At 40.9% G+C, this 22,096-nt stretch overlaps 1 protein-coding gene across 1 annotated transcript; it reads right to left on the reverse strand.

The window, feature by feature from the left end:
* Positions 1-1,599: 1,599 nt before the first annotated feature.
* LOC307228600 (mortality factor 4-like protein 1) lies at positions 1,600-20,076 on the reverse strand. Its single transcript, XM_079998309.1, has 12 exons — positions 19,937-20,076; positions 19,030-19,076; positions 18,859-18,926; positions 18,626-18,712; positions 18,204-18,284; positions 17,943-17,968; positions 17,746-17,834; positions 16,768-16,869; positions 15,620-15,711; positions 15,320-15,492; positions 3,098-3,182; positions 1,600-2,276 (listed from the first exon to the last, which is right to left on the reverse strand). Exons 1-12 carry the CDS (start codon positions 19,974-19,976, stop codon positions 2,192-2,194), a joined length of 975 nt encoding a protein of 324 aa, XP_079854435.1. The 5' UTR covers positions 19,977-20,076; the 3' UTR covers positions 1,600-2,191.
* Positions 20,077-22,096: the final 2,020 nt, after the last annotated feature.

Below are 22,096 nucleotides of genomic sequence, written 5' to 3' on the forward strand. Positions count from 1 at the left end.
CACAAATGAACGAAAAACGCGCTGTTTCTCCCCCAAAACAAATCTGACGAAGCCAAACGCACAACTTACTGTAATGGTGACCTCATGCTTTTTCAGTCGATACTTGAGACTCTTCATGTTTACGTTATGCCGTTGAACGCCTACGAGGCTGGGAGAGGGAAATCTTTCTATTTGTTTTTTTTTGTTTTACTCGGTTAAACTTCAAAAGTCCAAAAAACGAGGTTTCTTCCCCTCTCTGGGCTGGTTTCACCTGACGCCTCGCCGCGAACTGGTGGCGATTGTCGACAAGCGGTCGTTTCGACCAATAGGAATAGAGCGTGTTACTTTTAGACCAATCGGAGTCCGCGGAGGGGGGGGGGGCGGGACTTCCTAGTTGTAGTATCCCATCGGTTCAGTGGGAACGTCCTGGGACGTGTGGGGCGCCGGGGCGTGACGTCACCCTCACCTGAAGCAGCGGGGGGGGGGGTAACACGTCAAAACATTTTGGAAATCGAACCAAACAAACAAACAAATAAATATACAACCGCAATTGGAAATCAAAGTAAATACATTACCAAGTCAATCGAAACAAGTCAATAAATAAACATATGGGGCAACTGATCATGCATTTGGTATAAAACTACTGTATACTGCTGCGACGGGACAGTTGCGTGCTTGGCCTGAATCAGAAGCTGTTTGGAAAGTTGCCGTGGAATTTGACCGGCGGGCCCCGATCTCAAGGTTGATCAAAAAAACTTTTTTTTTTTTTTTTTTTAAATCACTGTCAGACACAGATGTGTAAACATTCCTTGGAGCGGTTCAAGAAATATAAAAACGTCTGCGCTAGCGATCATCAAAAATGTCTCCGACACTTCGAGGCGGGCTTGCTATTGAAGAGCCTGTCAGGAACACCTCCTACCGGGCGCTGAATGGGGGCCAAGCAGATCCAGACTGCGGATCTTCCTAGGTGGTTTAGGAGTAATTATGGAAGTAAGCGTAAGTCAAAATTAAGAGTTTTATGTATATATTTTTTTCTTTGTGTCATCGGCTATAAGACTCTTTTGGATTGGATAACCACTGGATTGGAAGCTTCGATTATCGCCGACATTCATAACTTTAGTCAATGTGGATTGAACTGTCTCAGGCTCCGTTGCAACAGTGTCGCCATGAATTCCACACGGCCACTGCTGTCAAGACACTATGAAAACATAGGGAGTTGGAATCGTACACGTTTGTTTGTTTTTTTTGTTGTTGTTTTTGCAGCTATAGGTTAATCAGACAAAAGCCTTCATGAAATGATGGATAAATATTGTTCAGAGGTGCAGGTGTTTGCTCCACCCCTGCCCCCCGACAAGTTTGGACATTGGAAACGATGAACTGAATTGAATACCTTTTATGAAAAACATGCAAAAAGGGCAAATAAATAAATATTTGATCAGGTTCTATCTATTTGAGGGGGGAATCACCCTCAGCGACTGTTTTTTTTTTTTTTTTTTTTTATTTATTGTTTTTCCCACGAAAGGTCACTGGCTAGCTTCAATTATGCTCTGGCCCATCAGGTAACTCAATACATGCTGACAAACACAGCGTCTGCAAAAGGGAATAAAGCATGTGAAGAAAAAGTGTAAAAACATTTATTCGTTAAAACAGTATTACAAACTGATAATACACGACAAATCATCAAGACCAAGATACAAAACGGTTTGACTGCTAACCACACATAATGTTTAAGCATAAAACTGCTATAAGGTGTGATAACACTCACTAGCATGGACATGCGACATCGACAGCGAATAAAAAAAAATTCAACCGTATAAATGGAATATAGAAAAAAAACATCCAAGCTTAAGAGACGCTATAAGACTAGTGATGGATCGGCAGTGTGTGTGTCAATGTTTTCCTCTCGCTGACGGGAAGGTAAAAAAAAAAAAAAAATCAAATTTAAAAAAGAGGAAGAAAGAAGAGGAGTGAGGCAGGGTGTACATGTAACAGCTTCAGAGCTGCCCCGTTTGTCTTCTGGTACTTTCTAGAAATGTGACTCCAGGCTCCTGAGACCTCGGCGGAAGATGTAGGGTGAGTTCAAGTGAAAAATCCAGTCCGCACTTGCGCGGTCTGCGCACTGAAAAGGGGTTGTTAATGGCCGTTGTACGTGAGGTGCGGCGGAGAGGACAGGAAGCCTCTCAAGAAAAGACATTGTGTTCCTGCCTGGCGCTCACACAGCCTTGCGGTGGTACTCTGGAGGCGCCACCTCGTAGTCGCTGGCGCTGAGAAGCGTGGACAAATTCTTGACTAGATACCTGAAAACAAGGACAGATCAGGTGTCAAATGCCAGCTCAATGTTGACGCTTGCTGCCTGATGGCTAAGGGTCTCTCATACACACACACACACACAAACACACACAAACACACACCCCCCCCCCCCCCCCCCCCCCCCCCCCCCCCCCGTGGAATACTGGATTGTGATTAGGTGATTAGTCACTAGCGGCAGTCCGTGGTTATTTCAGAATAATGACCGCTGTCTGTTGATAACGACCAATGTCTCCGCCTGGGCTCACATCCTCCGTCCTACCTACCTACCTGAGCCTACATCTACCTACTGAGCTACATGCTCACACTAGCTAGTGGCGCCATCTTGTGACGCTACCTAGAAACTACAATGGAAAACTTGAACAAATAATTGCAGATATGTCCAATTTCACATTAATTAACAGTTAATATATTAGTAATATGTAGGGCAAAATTTTTCCTGTAGGCCAAATAGCTGGCTACGTGGTTATTATCTACACTGTGGTGGACTATTTTTCTTAGCAGAAGCTCTTAACCTAGGCATACTAGTTATAAAATAATTTCAAATCAATATTCCATTTAAATGTATTATTAGTATAAGTCGCTGTATAATAAGCGGAATTATATGCAGCCAACCAGTCATTATCAGAAAATGGCCTCCAACAACCCTTTGATCAGTGTTTTATCACTCGAAGGGGGTGATACCTGTACAAGAGCTGAATACAATTGGGGTTAATCATAATGCAAAAAGGTCGACATTTGGAATAGTCCGCTAAAAGTAACCATTAATTTTAAAGATTTGTCTTAAGTGGTGCTTGAGAGCGATACCTACTTGAGGAAGTCCTGGAGGTAATTTAGCAGGAGAGCCAAGCTTTTCTCATCCAGAGGAGTGTAGGCCAGCATGGCTCCAATACGAACTGCGAAGCACAAGAAACAAGACTTAGATGTGTCACATGTCACGGGCCCGGCCGTGCCCTTCGGTTCCCTGGTCTCTTCATGTGTCTTTCCTCCCGTTTCCTCTTGTGTCTCGTATGTCTATGTCCATGCCTGATAGTTCAGCGTGGGCGTGGCTCTTGGTTCCAGGTCTGGCTGGCAGAGCTGATCCTCGTCACACTCATCACCACCCACCCTAAGAACCCCGGCTCCTCATCCAAACCTTGTCTAATCGTACCGTCACCTAGCCTGGTATTCTTCAGACCTCTTTCCGTGAATTCTAGTGTATTCTTTGCACATGTCAAGACTCTGTTGCTCCTTGCCTGGTCTGACAACGTCCTCCCCTCGTCTCCAGAAACCCTCTCTTGCACTACCTCGCCTACCCACCCGCCTACCCCTCACTACCAGCCTGTTCACACTCCCAAGCCCTAACTGTGCCCTGAGCCTGCCCGCTTGGACCCCCAAACGACCCACCTGCCCTTCATCCCATTCCCAGATCATTATATTCCCCCTTTGTAAATAAACCTTTCATACTCTGCCCGTGGTATGCACTGCGTTTGGGTCCTATCCGTCTCGTCCATGACAACACAACCCCGGATCCCCGAGACATCCTTAGAAAAATCCTACTTATAGTAAGGCCAGATTGTTTGACAGGTTTGGTTTTTACTTTATTTGTTCATCTGTTTTTAGATGGATTCGCACCTATAAAACCCATCCTATGCAAATCAGAATCAACAGCTTCTGACCTGCTTGTGGCTAACCTGGCTGTACAGGAAACCAGGTGTAACCTGGATGACTAGGAAAACCCATTCCTGTGGCTATTTACAAGTTACAAGAGTATTAAGCTACAATTGCCATTGGATCAATGTTTCAAAGTTCAATCTGGGCTTTCTGAAATCGATGTTTGGCTTGTTGAGAATCCAGGGGGATTAGGGAGTAATTATTCTGCAAGAACTGTGCTATAGAAAACGTTATGACTTTATAGTAAATATAACATGAACACATAAGACTATTAACATTATTATTAGAATACCTTCTGTATAAACCAGAGGGACACAACAGTTCTCAACACTGCTCCCTATATTATGACCTTTGACGATGATGTTGCCTTTATTTGATAATATTTTCTTTACTCCTTTTTGGCCTATTCTTAGTACCTGGAGTGTGAGAGAAATACCTGAAATACTACTCTTGAAATACTGTCAGACTTGTTGCAACAGCATTTTCCTGAGGGGATCCATAACAATACCCAAGCTAATCCAATCAACATCTATCTTTGCTGAAAAAAAATACAAGTCACACTCTGCAATGTGTCTGGTAAATGTCTTGAAATAAACATTTTCTTGTTGCCCAACACCAGGTGGGAGACAGACCGACACGCATGAAGAATTGGTTTTAGCAAAACAGTTTAACAGTCCTTTCCAAAAACATGAAGCAAAGAATTGTTGACGCACCGCTTGCATTTAAGTGGACCACTTCAACACTTTGCGTCACCTCACTGCACAAGAAAAAGAAAATCTCACCTCAAATAAGAGCAATCAATCATGGGGCTTGAAGAGAGTACATGAAGAATATGTGCACACACTCAAGTGATTGACTCTTATTGTGACTACAGCAATTGCACGGATGTTAGGTCATCAATGCGCACTGAACGTGTTCATCATATGGTATTCTTGGAGTGTGGTACTCACGCCGGTCACATCAGCAGCGCGATAACGTTTATTCCACCTCATTTACAATTCACCTCATTCGAGTACATTTATTTTGCTATTGGAGCCCTGTGCAGGCCATGGACCGTCCCTGACAAACGCGACAATCCAACACTTTTCGCCCTCCTTCTCATCCCGCCTCCTCAGGAAGTGGATGAGACCAGCTGCTCTTCGCCCTCATTCTGACACCAACAATCCTTTACCCCGTCCTGAAGCTGCTTCCTGAGCCTCTCCCCATCTCCAGACTCACATCTTTCTCTCCCCTCAACTGGTAATAACGTTTATCAGATCCGACAGAGCCGCCGACTCTGTCCCTCTCCATCCTTTTCCCATCCCCTTAAAAACCGTCTGTGCTAGAACCCTGCCCTTCCTCAGTATACTATTCACCTCCACCTGTCATGCTTTTTGCCCTGTTTTGTTATTACTTCTGTACCTTGTTTTGCACTGTTTTGTTAATGTTCTGTCACAACTTAGGTTGCTATGTGTTATTCTGTCACTTATCCTGTTTATTTCTCCAGCCATTTCTGATTCGGTCTTCCCTAGAGTTCTGCCCCTCCCATCGGCCTCCCCCCAGTCAGCACTGTGACATCATAGCATTGTAACAACATGTCAGTCTCGGCCGTCTATATATACACCGGTCCGGTTCACTCTCGCGGTGTCAGATTGTCTAGTCTCTTCCCCACAGCTGTCCAGTGTCCTTGCCTGCCTGGTCCTGACCGGGTTCCGGCCTTCTGGATTCTGGAATTATCCCTTCACCTGCCCCTTTCGGATTGTTAGCTCCAGGACTGACCTCCTTGGTTTGACCCGGCCCGTTTTTTTTTTTTTTTTGCAATAAACCCTTGATCCTTTGCACCTACTCCTGAGCCTCCATTGTGTCCTGCATTTGGGTTCACCAGACACCACTCGTGATGTTGTGACACCTCCTCAGGGTTTTTTAATCTGCTGCTGGAAGTGCTTAATGAAGTGTAATCTTATCTTAATTACAGAGTGAGAAAACTGTATTGAACTTTTACCTCAGCTAACCTCCAGCTGAAGAGTTCTGAACACAATCCTGGCTCTTAGCCTGGCGTTGTGACCTTCACACACACAAATTAGCGGTGGCGGGGTCTTTCTAAATCAAAGCCTGTCTGTCTCTCCCTGAGAATGAGAAAACATAAATACATGAATTTATTGTGTATATATCAGCTTGGTCTCACACTTCCATCAACTTTTGCATCTTCAACCCCAATCAACACAGATAGCCTATTTTCAAGCTTGTATTACTGCTTATCATTACTTTTTTTTCTCCCATATCTTTAGGTTTTTCCTTACTGGTTCACTGTCAGGTTTATTTAACTTGTTTTTCTATATGGCCACGTTTTTTGGTTCATTTTAGATGCATCTTTTTTTTTAATTGATACGTTCTTTTGTTTTTTTTGGTTATATTTGTTGTTTATCATTATGTTTAGTGTTATTGCCATATTATAAGAGTGCAGTAAACTGTTAGGTGTTATTGTATATTTAATTTTATTTTTTCTATAAATTGGGATTTTCTTGTTATATTTTGCATTGCTATATTATTCTTAATATTATTATTGCCTATTTTGTTGTGAGCTGCTGTGATGCTGTAATTTCCCTCCGGGGCTGAATAAAGTTTATCTAAAGTTTGTCATTTGGCAGTTACTGATTTGGTTATCTGGCATTTTCATAATATTTCCTTACTCATGGTCAGCAATATTTTCAAGACTGTCGTGCCACTCCAACAAAAATGTTCAACAAAGCCCTTGACGTTGTTTTCCATCAACGCATTTCAGTGCTGAAAAGAATGATATTTATTTACCTGAAATAAAAGCCATTCCCTTCACTTCACTTTTTGATCAAATCTGAATTTAATTCAAATTAAAATTCACGAAGATCCCAAGCACAATGTGTAAATATAACTAGGGAGCTGCACTCTGTCATTTCCCCACATGCTTGCAGAACAACTTAAATGGTGTATTTTGCTTGGAGCTGCTTTGTGTGGATGTGCATTAAAATGTAAATTTCGCACAAGCTCTCGCTGTGACACAAATCAGTGAGGTAGCAGTCAAGGTTTGAAGTGGTTTGACGGCATAATTTGGTCTTCGGTTTCAGGGCTTGTGGTCAACCTTTTTCATGTTCAGAAACAGATTAGACGGCAAACATTCACATGAAAGGTGAGGTGATTCCAACCAGACAGCTATGAATTCAGGTGTGACACATTGAGAATCTGATCACCAAAGCCGTATTCGGAGAAGGTCAAGAACGCATGTAACCACTTGTTACTCACTTAATGCAGCAAGAATGCATTGAGAGAAAAATATTTTTTTGGGTGGTTACTTTTCCTCTATGACAGTACATGTTTTTTTTCCCCCAAACAAGGGATGATGCCTAGTGCTGAATCGCGGCCAGCAGCAGACTGGAAAAACACCCTCCAAGTTGGGTGGTCCTTGGTTCAGGCTTCCTGTTTTTAAAACTGAAAAAACACGGTGACCTGTTCGTTAACTTTCACTTCTTCCACCTAAACAGTCCACTTTAGATTCATATTCTACATGCAGAGCCTAGCTTCACATTTTGATAAGATGAGATAACACTATTAATCCTCGGGGGGGAATTCAGAAAATTGGACCTGAGATTTGTGAGCCAGGCACACAGTGCTGGGTGGATATATTAGCATTAACTCCGCCGCGGGTGGCAGATTGAGTGCCCTACTAAAACTCCATTATGTTTTCTTCCTCTCATTTGATCTCCAGAAACCACCAAGGATTAGCAAATTGAATGACTTGTTGACTTAGTCAGAAAGGGAAAAAAAAAAGAAAAATGTAAAGAACAAATGCAGTCTAAATTCACAAGGATAGATTTTTGTTTTGTTGGCAAGATTGGCTTCAGTGGCACATAAAAAAGACCATTATATATACCTTTCTATTTTTGAAGACAATGTTTTTCCTCAAGACATTTCATGTCAAGCCCACAATTGCCAGCAGAGTATAGGTTTGGACTGCACAAGTTGTCAAACAACATAACAAGTACAGATACTCCTCACTTAACGAACTACCTGTTTAACGACCATTCGGACTTACGACTAGCTCTCCCACCAGTCGGTATTGTACGCTGTGCAATACTCGGTCGGCTGAACTCAGTCGTTAAGTGAGGAGTACCTATACAGTATAAAGTGCCGGTCAAGAAGAGTGAGGTTCTTGCCTTGAAGCCTCTGTAACTAGGCTAGCGAGTAGTCAAACAAGCCAATTGCCGCTAAAGGAGATTATGTCACTGGCCAAGCAGTATGAGTTGCCCACCAAGAAGAGAAAGTAGCGGACTGAGGCACCAGGGTCTCATTGGAAAGGCCTGAACATTATCTACTGCCAGCCTATCAGTGGCTGCTTCAATAGCCTCTAACTTCCCTCAACAAGAGACTGGGACCAAGACGGCGGGGTAATCACAGAACGTTTTTGACAGCAGTTCACCTCCAGATCTAGAGCAAAAGCCTTGGTCAGGGGCATCGGCAGGTGGCGCTACCCTTGACAGACGTGTCTTTAGTGTGAGGGAAACCGCAGCACCCGGAGGAAATCCAGATGAACATGGGAAGAACATGCAAACTCCACGCAAAAAGGCCCCAGTCGAACTTAAAGGGGACCTATTCTGAAAAACTCACTTTTTCAGTGCTTGTTCACATACTGTATATTTGGGCCTCTGATGGACCTACTAACACACAAACTGTGAAATAAGACAACCCAGCCAGTTTTTCCTTTTCTTTCAGTTTTTCTACCTCGGTCATAAAACAGGTGATGAAACAAGCCATTCAGATTTGCGACGCCTTCCTACGTCACATGGGGCCTCGGTAGAATTACAACCAACCCCGCATCTGAGCAACTCCATCGATGGCTGGAGAACAACAAGCGCTGTCGCAAACTACTCTGTTGGTTTCACAGACCAGCAAAAATCCTTTAAAAGAAAAAGGAATTAATATCACCTCTCCACGCAAAAAACTGCAGATAGGGGCAATGTAAGTATTTAAAAAATAATTCTGCAGCGTGTTTCAAAATAAATAAAACAAAGGATGCGGTAGGTTGACTGCAGGCTGCGGCGCGCAATCCACTGTGCATTTCTCCAAACAAAACCAATAAAAAATAGTGTGTTCTTATAGTAGATGTATATATTTTATTTTATTTTCCGACATTTACAAATGTAATGAAACAAAAAATTCCCCCGTGCAGTGTCCCCCACAAGCTTGAAGCACCGCAACGGAGGTCGGAACAAACTTTGAAATGAGGCCTTGGAGATATAAGTGAAGATTCAGAAACTGGATTGCTTATTTTTCGCCTAAAATTTATTCAGGAACAGATTTTGGTGTTTGATCAGGTGAAATCAGTGAAAATTTACAGACTAAATACAACGGAACCCAGAAGTCATGCTCAAACCCCACTCAAGGAGTATCAAGGCAAGAAGAAAGTCATTGAAACGTCATGTATGGGCACCGAGAACACAAATCCTGATCTGTCCAACAGAGAGTCTGGTAGTCTAGTAATCTAAAGGTTGCTGGTTTGATACCAGGCTCCTCCTGCTGGCATGCTGTAGTGTCCTTGAGCAAGACACTTAATAAACCCCTAATTGCTCCTGATGGCTGCGTCCGTCGGTGTTTGAATAATTGTAAGTCGCTTTGGATAAAAGCGTCTGCTAAATGTAGTGTAAAGACAAAATACAGGAATAAACTGAATGTTGCTCCAGATCTCCGCCTGAGGCTGTCGTCCCTTAAAGCAGACATCAAGCATTTGGTGTCTGCCAGGCAACATCAGCCTTCTCATGAGGTGAGTTAATATTAATGTGCTCCTGTTATTTTTAGTTTTATGTTACAAACGTAAATGCAAAAGTTCCATAGATATAAGGTTATTTTTAACCCACCTCTTATTTTGTCTTACCACTACTGCACTGTATGTATGACAATGCTTATGATTGTTAAAATATACAGTACTGTACTGTGTGTCCTCTGAGAACGCACTGTTTGGCTCCTGTATTACTTCTGGTCAGATGTGGGCCACAAACACTTTTGAGATTTTCAAGTGGGCTGCGAGTCCGAAAAGGTTGGGAACCGCTGATCTAGATTATCCTATAATTATGAATGACTGAATAATACTAGAATTGATGCTTGGGAAACGAAGATGGCTTTTGTACATAAGATTGATTTCTGGCAACAGAATGCAAAAAATAATAATAATACAATTTTTATAGGTTGAGATTTGAGTTGCAAAAGTAAGAACACTGTGCCAGCAAGGAGGAGATAAAAGGAAACATGATGTACGGTAGCAACTTTTGGCAGATCTCAAGAACAGCTCTTGGAAATTCTGACTTCACGGTGTTCCTGACTTAAAGGATCAAAATGAAAAAAAAAAAAATCAAACAGATTTGACAGTCAGTCATAGCAGAGCACAAGACCAAGTTTCCAAAAGCCAGGGTTGCAAAGTCTGTGTGACAATACCCACTGAAAACCAGCAGAAAGCCATCCAGGGGGAGGGAAAGGGACACTCACGGAGAATGTGTCCCAATTACGCACACTTTTGTTCCATACCGTTCCATACATCATCCCCAGCACCACCATTTTCATTATTCCCATTCATACAGAATAATCATTAATTTGCAAGCAAAATAGGTCTACCCAATCCACGGACAACAAATTAAACCTGCGGCAACACTTCAACAGTAGGCCGCGGAAAAACACAGACCTGGCAACACTGCCAGAAGCAAGAGTCACAGTACATTGCCTTGGCCTACAGGACACAAATAAGACGAAGGGCAAGGGACCATCCTCCAGTCTGCAACGCTTAGTTATCAGGATGCAGTATGGAAAGCAGCGGAAAAACCCACTTTCCTACGCGATTCACTTTGCCAAGACTTATCCCACACCAGGGTAAGAAGGAAAAGAAGGATGCACCGAAGGGCTAGGTTGTATCAGGAAGTAAAAAAGCCATTCCTTTTTTTTCCCCCATAGAGATCGAGTCATCAGTACAAACAATAAGCAAATGCTTTGAAAAAAATCTAAAAGGTACAAGACTGTTGTAGCGGACCAAGGGACATGGTTAAGACACGACTGCAGACGGCAGCATGGCTTCCTTCTCTGCAACCACACAGCTGCCCCGAGTCGGCCGAATCAGTGCCCGCGTGGCACTGATTGGTCCGATCCGAGGCAGGGAGCTTTCTTAATGTTTGTCTGTCTTGCAGAGGAGATCAGCACACGGGCTCGTCAGCCGACCAGGAACCAGAGGAGAACACCATTCCTCCCGCACCCAAACTCATTATTCTTTATTATTTATCCTTTTTGCCAGCAAGCCTTTTTGTTCAGTCTGTTTAATAAAAACTCTGGCCATGTCGGCAACTGCATCTCCCTCCCTAATCCCCTACCTGTTGGCAGAGACTCCCACAACTGTATTGACCAAGATTCTTTCATCATCATTGAACCAGGAGAGTTTCATGTCTATCCACGGGTTGCAAATCATGTAACACTGTCTATGGGAAAACTAATGGCTTTAATATTTGATTATTCATTTTATAATGATCTATTCCTGAAAATATTTAGTCCTTTTAGAGCACAATATATTTTTTAACATTACTTATGGTGACCCTGTGAACAGGTTTCTTATTTCATAATTGCGTGGTTTTTTTGGCCTTGAAAAGAAAAGCCGTTGCAATTAGTCTTCAAATTAAGAGGACTTTTAAACCTTATGCAAGAATTCTCATGGTGCTACTCACAACTGTGAGATTAATCTGTCACAAACCAATTAAATCCAATTGGATATTCATTATTCATTGCTGTTAATAAATATATCTCAATGCCAGAGGGTTGAGAAGTATTGGCAGCGTAAAGCAGATGTGTTTTCAGTGGAATTCCAACAACAGCAGATAATAAAAAAAAAAAAACATAGTGGGGGAATGGTACATGGACGCGGGGCTGTGCACGCTCTGCAGGTGCGGTCATTAAAAAAAAAAAAAAAAAAAAAAAAAACCCAGTATGTTTGCGACACTGCATGTGTTACTGCACAATAATAACTAATAATGTATACAACTACAACTCTACGAATTCAAATGATCATCTAGCCTGCTGGGCTCTTTGTGGTGCTAGCTCGATAAATGGTCATTTTAAGTTATTCACTGACAAATGTATCCTCCTTGACATACATTATCAAGACACATCCCAACATATCAGCTTACAGCTATAACAGAAGTGCCACCAGTTCATGTCTAGATTTATATTGGTCTATAAAGATTTCAACATTGATAAAACCTCACTCAATATGATTACAACCTTCAAATAACAGTAGACCATAAGACACATCTTAATAATGGACTGTACAATCATAAATAACTAATCAGAACTATTCTTTTGTTACATTTGGGAAATAAATTGTGTAAATTTGGTCATTCAAACTGTAAATATAAGAAAATCTGACTTCAAATAGATACAAATAAGACGGGGAGGTGTTATAACAGTGAAATATGGATAGAAACGGTGAATTAAGAAAAATACCATCGTAATAAAACAATGATAGAATAATATAACAGTTTGAAGTTAATGGCTATGACTGATGATGAAAATGAATTATTGCTCTTAATTTCTACAGCAATCTAAGAAAATCAAAGCCTTTCCAAGAGGTTACAGCTCATTTCAGGATAACCCTGAGCACACCACGTCACGCAAAATAAATTCTAACGAGAAAGGGCAAAATGATTAATACATTTCCAGGACTAAATGTATGCAACTGAATATCTCCAAAGTCATAAATCCCCTGGCGTGGACTGCCTTTGCACAGAACTCAATTAGGCTTCCCCCTTCATGATTTAGATCCCGTTCTGCTGCAGGACTTTGTAGAATGGATGGAAAGCAGTGTGTCCCACAGAATTAAGATTCTGTGGGATTTGTGGTAGTAGCTGTGGGGAGCGTCAGGGAGTGACTCAGACAGTGTCCCTGTTACGCACGGTGCTTCTTGCAATCACTCGCTCTCTCCAATGACTCCATTACACATGGAGAGGGAGTCAGAGGCTTAAATTGCGCCCTGATCGATCCCTCAAAGGACCCAAAATGTACTTGCGTTATTGATCAACGATATCATATTATTTTCGAGGGCTTTAATTCTTGATTGGAACGACAGATAAATAGAACTGAGGCTATTTTTTCATTATTATTTATTTATTTTTATAATAATAATAATAATAATAAAAATAATAATAATAATAATAATAATAAAGAAGAAGAAGAAGAAGAAGAAGAAGAATAAGAAGAAGAATTTAGATCAGGGCCATTTTAGAGACTAATGAACTAAACCCATTTGTCCTTAATTACTTTCCATATACTTTTCACATGATATATGTTAACAAATAACTGACAGTTTGTATGAACTGGACGTTGTCGGTAGTGAGAACTTTTACGACCTTTTTATCTGACTGGGTAAGCAACCATAATGTGACATTGACGAGTGCCGCTGCGGTCTGGTGCGTATGGAGGTTTCGAAGAACCGGATTGCGGATATTTCAGTCGGCAGCTCGGGCATGGCACCGAAATCTGCGTTTTGATTCGGTCTGGTCGATACCGATCGTATAGGAACCGGTGCCATAGTGGTACCAGGTTTCGGTATCCAACCGAAACATCCCGCGCATGATCATGTTTTGATTCAGAGTGTGCATGGAGAGGAGGGGCTTTTCACAGAAGGGTCAGTTGTGCGTGTGTGCGAGTGAGAGGAGCAAGGAGGGGCTGAGAGAATCAATGCTTTGCGTGCAGCTCTACAATGAAATAAGATTTTACCCATTTTAAATACAAAAAAAAAAATAATTGAAAATGAATATGTGGTGGTCAATGTGGATGGACATTGTGTATCGGCGGGCTGCCGCAAATATATCAATGTATGGGAAAAATCTGAAAGAAAAACTGGTCCTCGCATGTTGACAGATAATGATGAGAAAATATTTCCCTCAGTAGTTGCTAAATGAATGAAAACTGTGCTTTATCCAATTCGTGACCGACCAGGCTCCATGAGGAAATATACAGGCTCCAATCAAATGAGGTTTGTTTTAGACTTAATTGATTTTTTGTTTCTGTCACATGATTTTGAAAACCCAGAGCAATTTATACAAGTTATGATAACAACGAATAAAACAAATTGGTCTGGCAGATTTTTTAAATAGATCCAAATCTATCGGACAACTACATCAGATTAAATAGTCCAAAAATTGGAACAACATCAAGATTTGACTTAAAACCAGGTATTCAATGGGGTTTGTTCAATATTCCAGTTAAAGATAGGAGTACATTTTTAGGTATTTCCTGATGAGAATGAAGATGCTCTGCAAACTGAAGTTAAATAATTGGACAAGGACAAAAGCACAAGATGACAAAGAAACGTAACTTTGAAAGAAAAGTACTCTTGACTTCTCGCATTTACATTTGAGGCAATCTCTTAATGTGTAATAGATTAATTATACTTGAGCAAAATTATTGTAACTTACATTAACAATGTGAATATAATGTATATCTTGTTTTAATCCACCAAAGCACTTTAAATTGGTTAATATAGGCTGTGGCTATTAATAAAAAGGCAGCTATGCAACGTTCCCACCAGTCCAAATCTTCACTTTGGACTGTGTGAGGGACAAATGAGAGTCCAAGCAACATCCTGCTTCAAGAGCAAGACATGCCCGTTCTTGAATGAAGGGCATTACCCTCTTAAAAACAAATTAAGGCAGAAAAACAGATGCCGTAAAACAAGGCACGTAATCTGACGCTCCCTCACTGTATGTTATTTTTGTCTGTGAGAAGTGACTTCATATCTCAATAAATCCCTCCAGGAGTGTTGCAGGTCTATGGACAGCGTGTTGTTCAGCCCAGTCTGGTATTTGATGTTCCAGCAGAGCGCCGCAGGCAGCTTATGACGCAGTGGCGACAACATCTGATGTTCCTCAGTCAGAGATTAATTTCCCCTGATAATAACTTTACATTCTTGTTTCAAAGTTGTCACGAGTTGTAAGGCGACTAGGAGTACATTTTGGGATGAGACAATCCGACTATTAACTTTGAGGTTTATTGTATATTGCCATTTTCTTTTTTGAATTTTTATTCTATCATGACTGCCTATTTTGATGCGAGCAGCGATTAAACTGTACTTTCCTTCCGGGGATGAATAAAGTACCTACCTATCTATGTATTATTTCAAACCGGCGATATCTTTTTTTTAATTACCACAAAAAAACAAGATGATTATGTGTGAAAGTGAAAGCAGCGAGCCCCCCACATTCCCCCTCCGCCAGACAACTAAACATTACCAGGGGAAAGAATGTGCTTGTTTAGTGACAAATTAAAAAGGAGGAGTGAAAAGCGGTCACTGGAGACATGCAGCATATGTGTGTATGAGTGTGTGTTTTACGGCGTCTCCTACCAAAAAGGCGCAGTAGGTGCGGCGCCCCGTAGACCTGGGACATGGGCGTGTCAGGGTGGTCGGCCAGGATCTCGGCGTACTGTGGCCTCTCGAACTTGTAGAGCAGCTGAGTGCCCAGCATCACGTTGAAGTACTCCCTGATCCCTGCCACCACCTCGCTCACCGCATACTCCCTGGGGTGGCCACGGGGAACAAGAACAATCATACCATATCAGAAAAAGAAGAAAAGAAACGCAGCTCCTCATTTGAGAAGAGCTTGCAAACCTGCTTGTGTTTGAGCACTTTAGAGATTGTGCTTACTTATTATCCTGCGAGTTTCCTTTTGACTTCTTGTAGTTTGCATAGTCCTCCAGTACCGTCTCAATGTTCTTCTTCGCTGGCAGGTGAAACAACTGTTGAAAAATAAGAAAAGCTTTTACTCAGTGATGCCCCCGAGAGTAAAACGGCACATCACGGTTTAAAGCGAGTGAGAAAGCTTGAATTTTCCCATTCAAAAAACATTCTGTTATCAAAGTCAGTCCATTCTTTCCTAGAGGCTACAGGATTCGTTCAAATTCGTTCGTTCATTCCGCAAACTGATGTGACATTATTCGGTCCAAGGTCCAATGACCATGATGGGAAGTGACGTCGGTCAAGTTTTTTATTGAAACTGGGCTTAAAATTAAGTATATAAGTCACGAATATAAAATAATAAATAATTTGCACTTTGCAAACACGGCATGAAGTACATTTTAGACTCTCATTCATGGAACATGGCAAATGTCCAGCTGGGCAAACTAGTCACTATTGTACTGAAAAAAACTAGCTCTCCCATTTTCCCTGACATATTTTGTAATGCGAAACCCAGACGCAGTTCACCGGACAGCCACTACGGGCAAGGATCAACTGTCGCAGGCGGAAAGGCATTCGACGTGAATCAGAATATAGAGACTGATGTAGTTGCGTACAGCTTCACAACCATGTGAGTCCACAAATTGGATTAGAAAGTCATTCCGCTAAAATGGCAAATTAAATCATCTGCACGCTGGAATTGAAACGTCAAGCTTACACCAAAAGCGGTCTACATTCGGTCCACGACCACGTTACGCTATTCAAGTAAAATGTGCCCCAACTCCAGGAAGCATTTTTATTTTAATTCTACTTTGGCTCATCATTTCCCGGCTCCATGCCTCTGCGCTGTACGGAGCCCTGCCGCAGAAGTAGCAGCCGCTTATAATCACAGCAGCCGAGTTCTACTTGTTTCACAACGTGGCCACAACACAGTGTGATGGATGAGGAATGTTTGGTTTATTTTGAATTTGAAGCACATGCTCAAATATGCTCAAAATATATGTGTGTGTGTGTGTGTGTGTGTGTGTGTGTGTGTGTGTGTGTGTGTGTGTGTGTGTGTGTGTGTGTGTGTGTGTGTGTGTGTGTGTGTGTGTGTGTGTGTGTGTGTGTGTGTTTACCTGTTTCTGTCGGGTGATCAGGTCCCAGTCGTCCACCAGCCAGGGCTTCAACTCCTCTGGAATCTTTACCTTCACTTCCACGCGGTTGGTGAATATTTCTTCCTGAGTGTAAACAAAAACAAACAAACACAACATCAGAAACAAGCGGCATGGAAGATGCACACCAGAATGACTTTAACATCCTGTGCTGAAAACATGTTGAGATTGACCTGTTCAATGTGGATAATCAATATGTTATTACAGTATGGGATTTTATTTCAACTTACAAAAAAAATTGTTAAATACCACACAAACATCAAAGGGACACGGGGAATAAATCAACTGGAAAAACATCTGTTTAAAAAACATATTTGAAATCATTTCAGTGCAAGCAAAAGATTCAAAGGCAAGAGATCCTTCCTTTTAAACTGTAAATAAACTGATAATAACACTGTGGACAAGTAAGGTGTGATGGATGGGAGAATAAACATTTTTGGAATACTATACGTAGGAATCCAATATATGCATTATCATAGAAATCACCGAAAATATAGACACACATCTGAATACAATATCCTATGTTTAAAAACCCAACTCAGAGTTCGAGTTTATAGCAATGTCAAGTAAAATATCACCCAAAAGTTCTAGTTTAGAAACAACAATATCACAATTTTATGATACAACGCTACTGATTTCTTTCCTGAATTATCACCTAGCACGAACAAAATAGAACAAACGCTATTGTCCACTAAGTGGAAATTTGCCTTTGGCTTCATCATGTGGTTCTTAAAAACATATACACAACAGAATAAATAACGTCAATACAATAAAACACATACAATAAATATAAGCTGCATCAGTACCGGCGAGCATTGAAAGACATGTTAATATAAAGACCCAGAAATAAACGTCACTTAACGAGAAGTCACTTCAGTCAGCTGAGATATTGGGGTAAGGTATAAGGTTTTGGTTCTGGAGGCTTAGGGAGGCGATACTCACACTTTCTACGGTGGGATCTACCCGTGCCCTCTTCTTGCGTGGGCCTTGCGGCATCTCTCCGGTGCTCGTGCCCTCCCCAGCGCCTGGGGCTGCGCAAAATAAAACGCGTTGATATAATTCAAACTGCTGTAAATACGAATTGATTTGAATTCTGATACTCAATCTGCAATTACACGTAATAAAGGTTGGCGGCTTACTCTTCTGCTTGTTCTTCTTTGTTTTCCTGAAAAGGGTAAAATATTGTGTCGATTTGCAAGTCAGAATCAGGATCAAATGTATTGGCAAAATATAGTTACAGTTAACGTTTCAAATAAAACATAGTAAATCAAAGAAAAAACATCACAGACCATGTGTACGTGACCTTACAATGGTCGGTGAATATGATGTTTAAGTGCTAAACATATTCTACTGTCGCAGAATGTTAGAAAAATGAGGTATGATTGACAGGTTGCACTCACAGATCAACATTTTTCTGCTGCACTGCAGCAATCTTTTTATTTGGTGCTGCACCCCTCATCTTTCCCTCAACATAATGATCCCTGGGGGAGGAAAATGAAATTACCACAACGTCAAAAAGAATAAAAAACGTATTATTTTGAAAACATATTCCATAACTTTTCAGTTGATCATCACTCTTTTATTCCTTGAATGTTTATGTCTTCTTTAATTATCAAATGTCTACTTTGCCAAAAGATTAAAGGCTATTATTGGATTATGAATCTATATAAAAACAATGCTTAACTCCCAGTCATTTTACATTCCATTGCCTGAGGATCAGTATTATTAATTGGGAGATTTTCTATTGCTGATTACTAACTGACACACATTCAATGCAACTTTACTTTTATTCCAATTGTGTCGCACTGGAACTTGGACTTACTGGTTGGCCTTTTGAAGCTCTTTCTGTTTCGCGAGGTTGCTGTCCACATATTTGAGAACTCTGCTTTCAGGAACCCATTCATCCCAGCTGAAAGAGACACGTTCTTAATTTGTTATGACTCAATGACACACTCACAATTGCTATATGGATTAACTAAGACTTTAGCAAAACCTTAGGGAAAGTTCTCAGACAGACAGACTTAGACTTGCTGGTATTAAATTCAAACAGCTTACTTTTTGTTCCATCCGCTGTAATGAATAAAGTACTTTATCTGCTTTTCCTTTATATTGCTCTTTACACACTGTAAAACAGGAAATAACACAAGAGAGAATCATTCGTTTTTCGGTACATGTCCGTGGCTGCCAAGTTACAAATCAATAAACGATAACAATAATCTGACAAACCTTTGCCTCATAGAGCAATGGCCCATGAAAACACAGGACTCTTTCCCCTGAAACGACACATACACAGACACTAAGCCTTGTAATCATACTTACATAACACTATCTTTAAAATGTAGGGATTGGAAATATAGGGATATATATAGGGATTTTGTGCATCCTTGGAGCACTGGCATTGCATCAGATTACATACATAATCAGGGTGTCTGCAGGTATGATTAATACATATAAGTGTATGTACATGTAATACTTAAGACCTTTTAGAGACTGTTCTTTTTTTGACAAATTTTCATTATCTTATTCAATAAGGTATTGCAGCTAAATATAAAGATAAGTACACTATATTTGGTACAGGGCAAAGGGAAGTATTGTGAACTAGATGGTTATATTAACTGTTATTATAACAGTTTATTCTACATCAGATAACAATGTAAGTGATTGGGTACTGGGAACGTGTATCCAGACCAACTTGGATCCAAACTACTACTGTCGTATTTTATGTTGTGTAGGTTGTAGAATGTATACGTTTGGCGAACACGCACGCTTCCTGCGAGCGTCCATGTTTTCCTAACAGAAGCAACGGAACACATTTAGTTCTGGAATTAGGGATTTCAGACTCGCATTACAGATTTCCCAGTTTCCCTGAACGCAGCATGAGACATTGTATCGTGAACCTGCGACAAAGACAGCTGTAGCCTATGCTAAGCTAGCTGAAGGTTTACTAAACACACAAGGGCGAATAAACACATTTTCATCCGTCATCTGTACTTGGGTGATATGGGTCTGATCTGAGATGTTAACCATTGTAAACAGAGGCCTCGGCTCGAAACAACAACAACAAACCCGCCCCCTCCACACAACAGGACGTGTTCGGGACGGGGATTATTCGCCATTTTCCCGCCGTACCAACCTTCTGAAAACTTAGGTTTAGGGTCCTGTTTTGGCGCCATTCACAGACTCAACTGATCTGCTATCTGGAATTTTAAGTTCACGCATTGCCAGAGTCCATTTCTTCCAAACATACAACGACACCGAGGCTCCGCCGCCACCTTCGTCATTAGAGCGACGCTTCTTCCTGGCGGCGTCGGTCACGTGACCGGCGGTTCAACGTCAACCAACTTTTTTTTTTTTTTCTCTCTCCTTTTGTCGCGCAGTCTTCCGTGACCAAATATGGCGTTTCCGGAATAACATCGAAATAAAATAAATCTCCGTGTTAAAAACACCTCGTTCACCTCTGGCGCAAACTTATGTCATTTGCCATTAATCTGCATGTAATTTATTTTTTATTGTATTTTATTCTATATATTTTTTATCTTATTCTATAAGTATTCCACTTACTGTATTACGTTTTAGGAGTCAGTCAGTCGGTCTATTAGAAAGGAATTTTCTACTTTTTACTTTATTTTATTTTTGTACTTTTTCCTAGGACATATTGTGTGCTATCACCGGGTGCGTTGCATTACATTTCACTGCATATATGTATGAAAGTATGTATATGTATGTGACAAATAAAAATCTTGAATCTTGAATCTTGAATCTTGTATACGGAATCGTTTTGACATTTCCAAACGACAAATCAATAGGTAAATAAATCAACAAATAAGTATCACCGTTTTATTGTTAAATAGCACGCGGAAACGTTCAAATGATTTCATACATTTTTCACACTGGCCAAATATGAAGAACCAACATACTCAAAACGAACCGATTTAAAACAAAGACTCGACAAAAATAATAATGAAGGAAATAAATCAGTAATTCAAATGTAGGGCTTTATTTTTGTATGTTCCACAAAAAACACTGAAATTATTCTTATACGTGTTTCACAATAGCCGTTTTTCAATAGAAAAATATACAAGACCAAAATTCCGCTGGAAATTATGAAATTATCCAAACGATGAATCGTTAAATAAATCAACAATTAATTGTACCCAGTAAGATAATTTGACTGTTTTCATGGAACATTTCCAAATAAACTGGTGTAACAATACATCTAAATCCACGTCATCACATAGACATATATGCACACACATAATGAAGAACATAACTTCAGGTAGCTCCCAGTCACACACTTTTCTTTCAGCACAGGGTGAATTCTTTCACAGGGTTCCTGCCAGAAAGTTTGCCCCATCCTCAAGGCTTGCCTTATCTTGGCCTAACCAATTACTTTCTGCACCTGTGAGGTCAAGCTGACTGTATATTCTCTGTATCTGTGACGTCGAGCTGACCACATATTCTCTGCCTCCCTGAAAATAAACTGTTCGTCTCAGAGAGCTGCTCTTTAGCACATCTTTGATCCGACCCTTGACCAAGTAAAGACCAACGTCCGTCTTCCTCTTTATTCAAAACCATCGACTGGCAAACTGCAAATTAAAGTGACCCTTTAATTTCTGTAACACTGGTACAATTAATTGAAATAGAAAACAATCAGATTATGTTATACATAGTATGTATAACAATAATTTGACTGTTTTCATGGAACGCAGTGGATGAAATATTATTGTATAATGCTGAATTCTATTTATTTTTAAGACATTGCTTGAACAACTCATGGGAGTAACTCTGAGATGGTCCATGTCGGCCCTCAGCTAAAATCTTGGGAGAACCATTAATTCTGGTGGTTCCAGGGGGGTCTTACTGGCTGGGCATGTCTTAGTAAATACACTCACTGAACATTTAATGAGGAACACCAGTATGCCTACTTATTCATGCAATTATATAATCAGCCAATCGTGCGGCAGCAGATACGGCTCAGCAGCTTCATTTAATGTTCACATCAAACATCAAAATATGGAAAAAATGTGATCTCAGTGTTTTGGACCGTGGCGTGATTGTTGGTGCCAGAAAAGTTCAAGTTCAAGTTCAAGTTCAAGTTCGGGCTGGTTTGAGTGTTTCTGTAACTGCTGATGATCTCCTGGGATTTCCACACACAACAGTCTCTAGAGTTTGCTCAGAATGGTGCGAAAAACCCGAAACACCCAGTGAGCGGCAGTTCTGTGGACGGAAAAGCCTTGTTGATGAGGGAGGTCAACGGAGAATGGCCAGACTGGTTTGAGCTGACAGAAGGGCT

Source organism: Zeus faber (assembly GCF_960531495.2).
Source record: "Zeus faber genome assembly, chromosome: 3".
Lineage (NCBI taxonomy): Eukaryota > Metazoa > Chordata > Actinopteri > Zeiformes > Zeidae > Zeus > Zeus faber.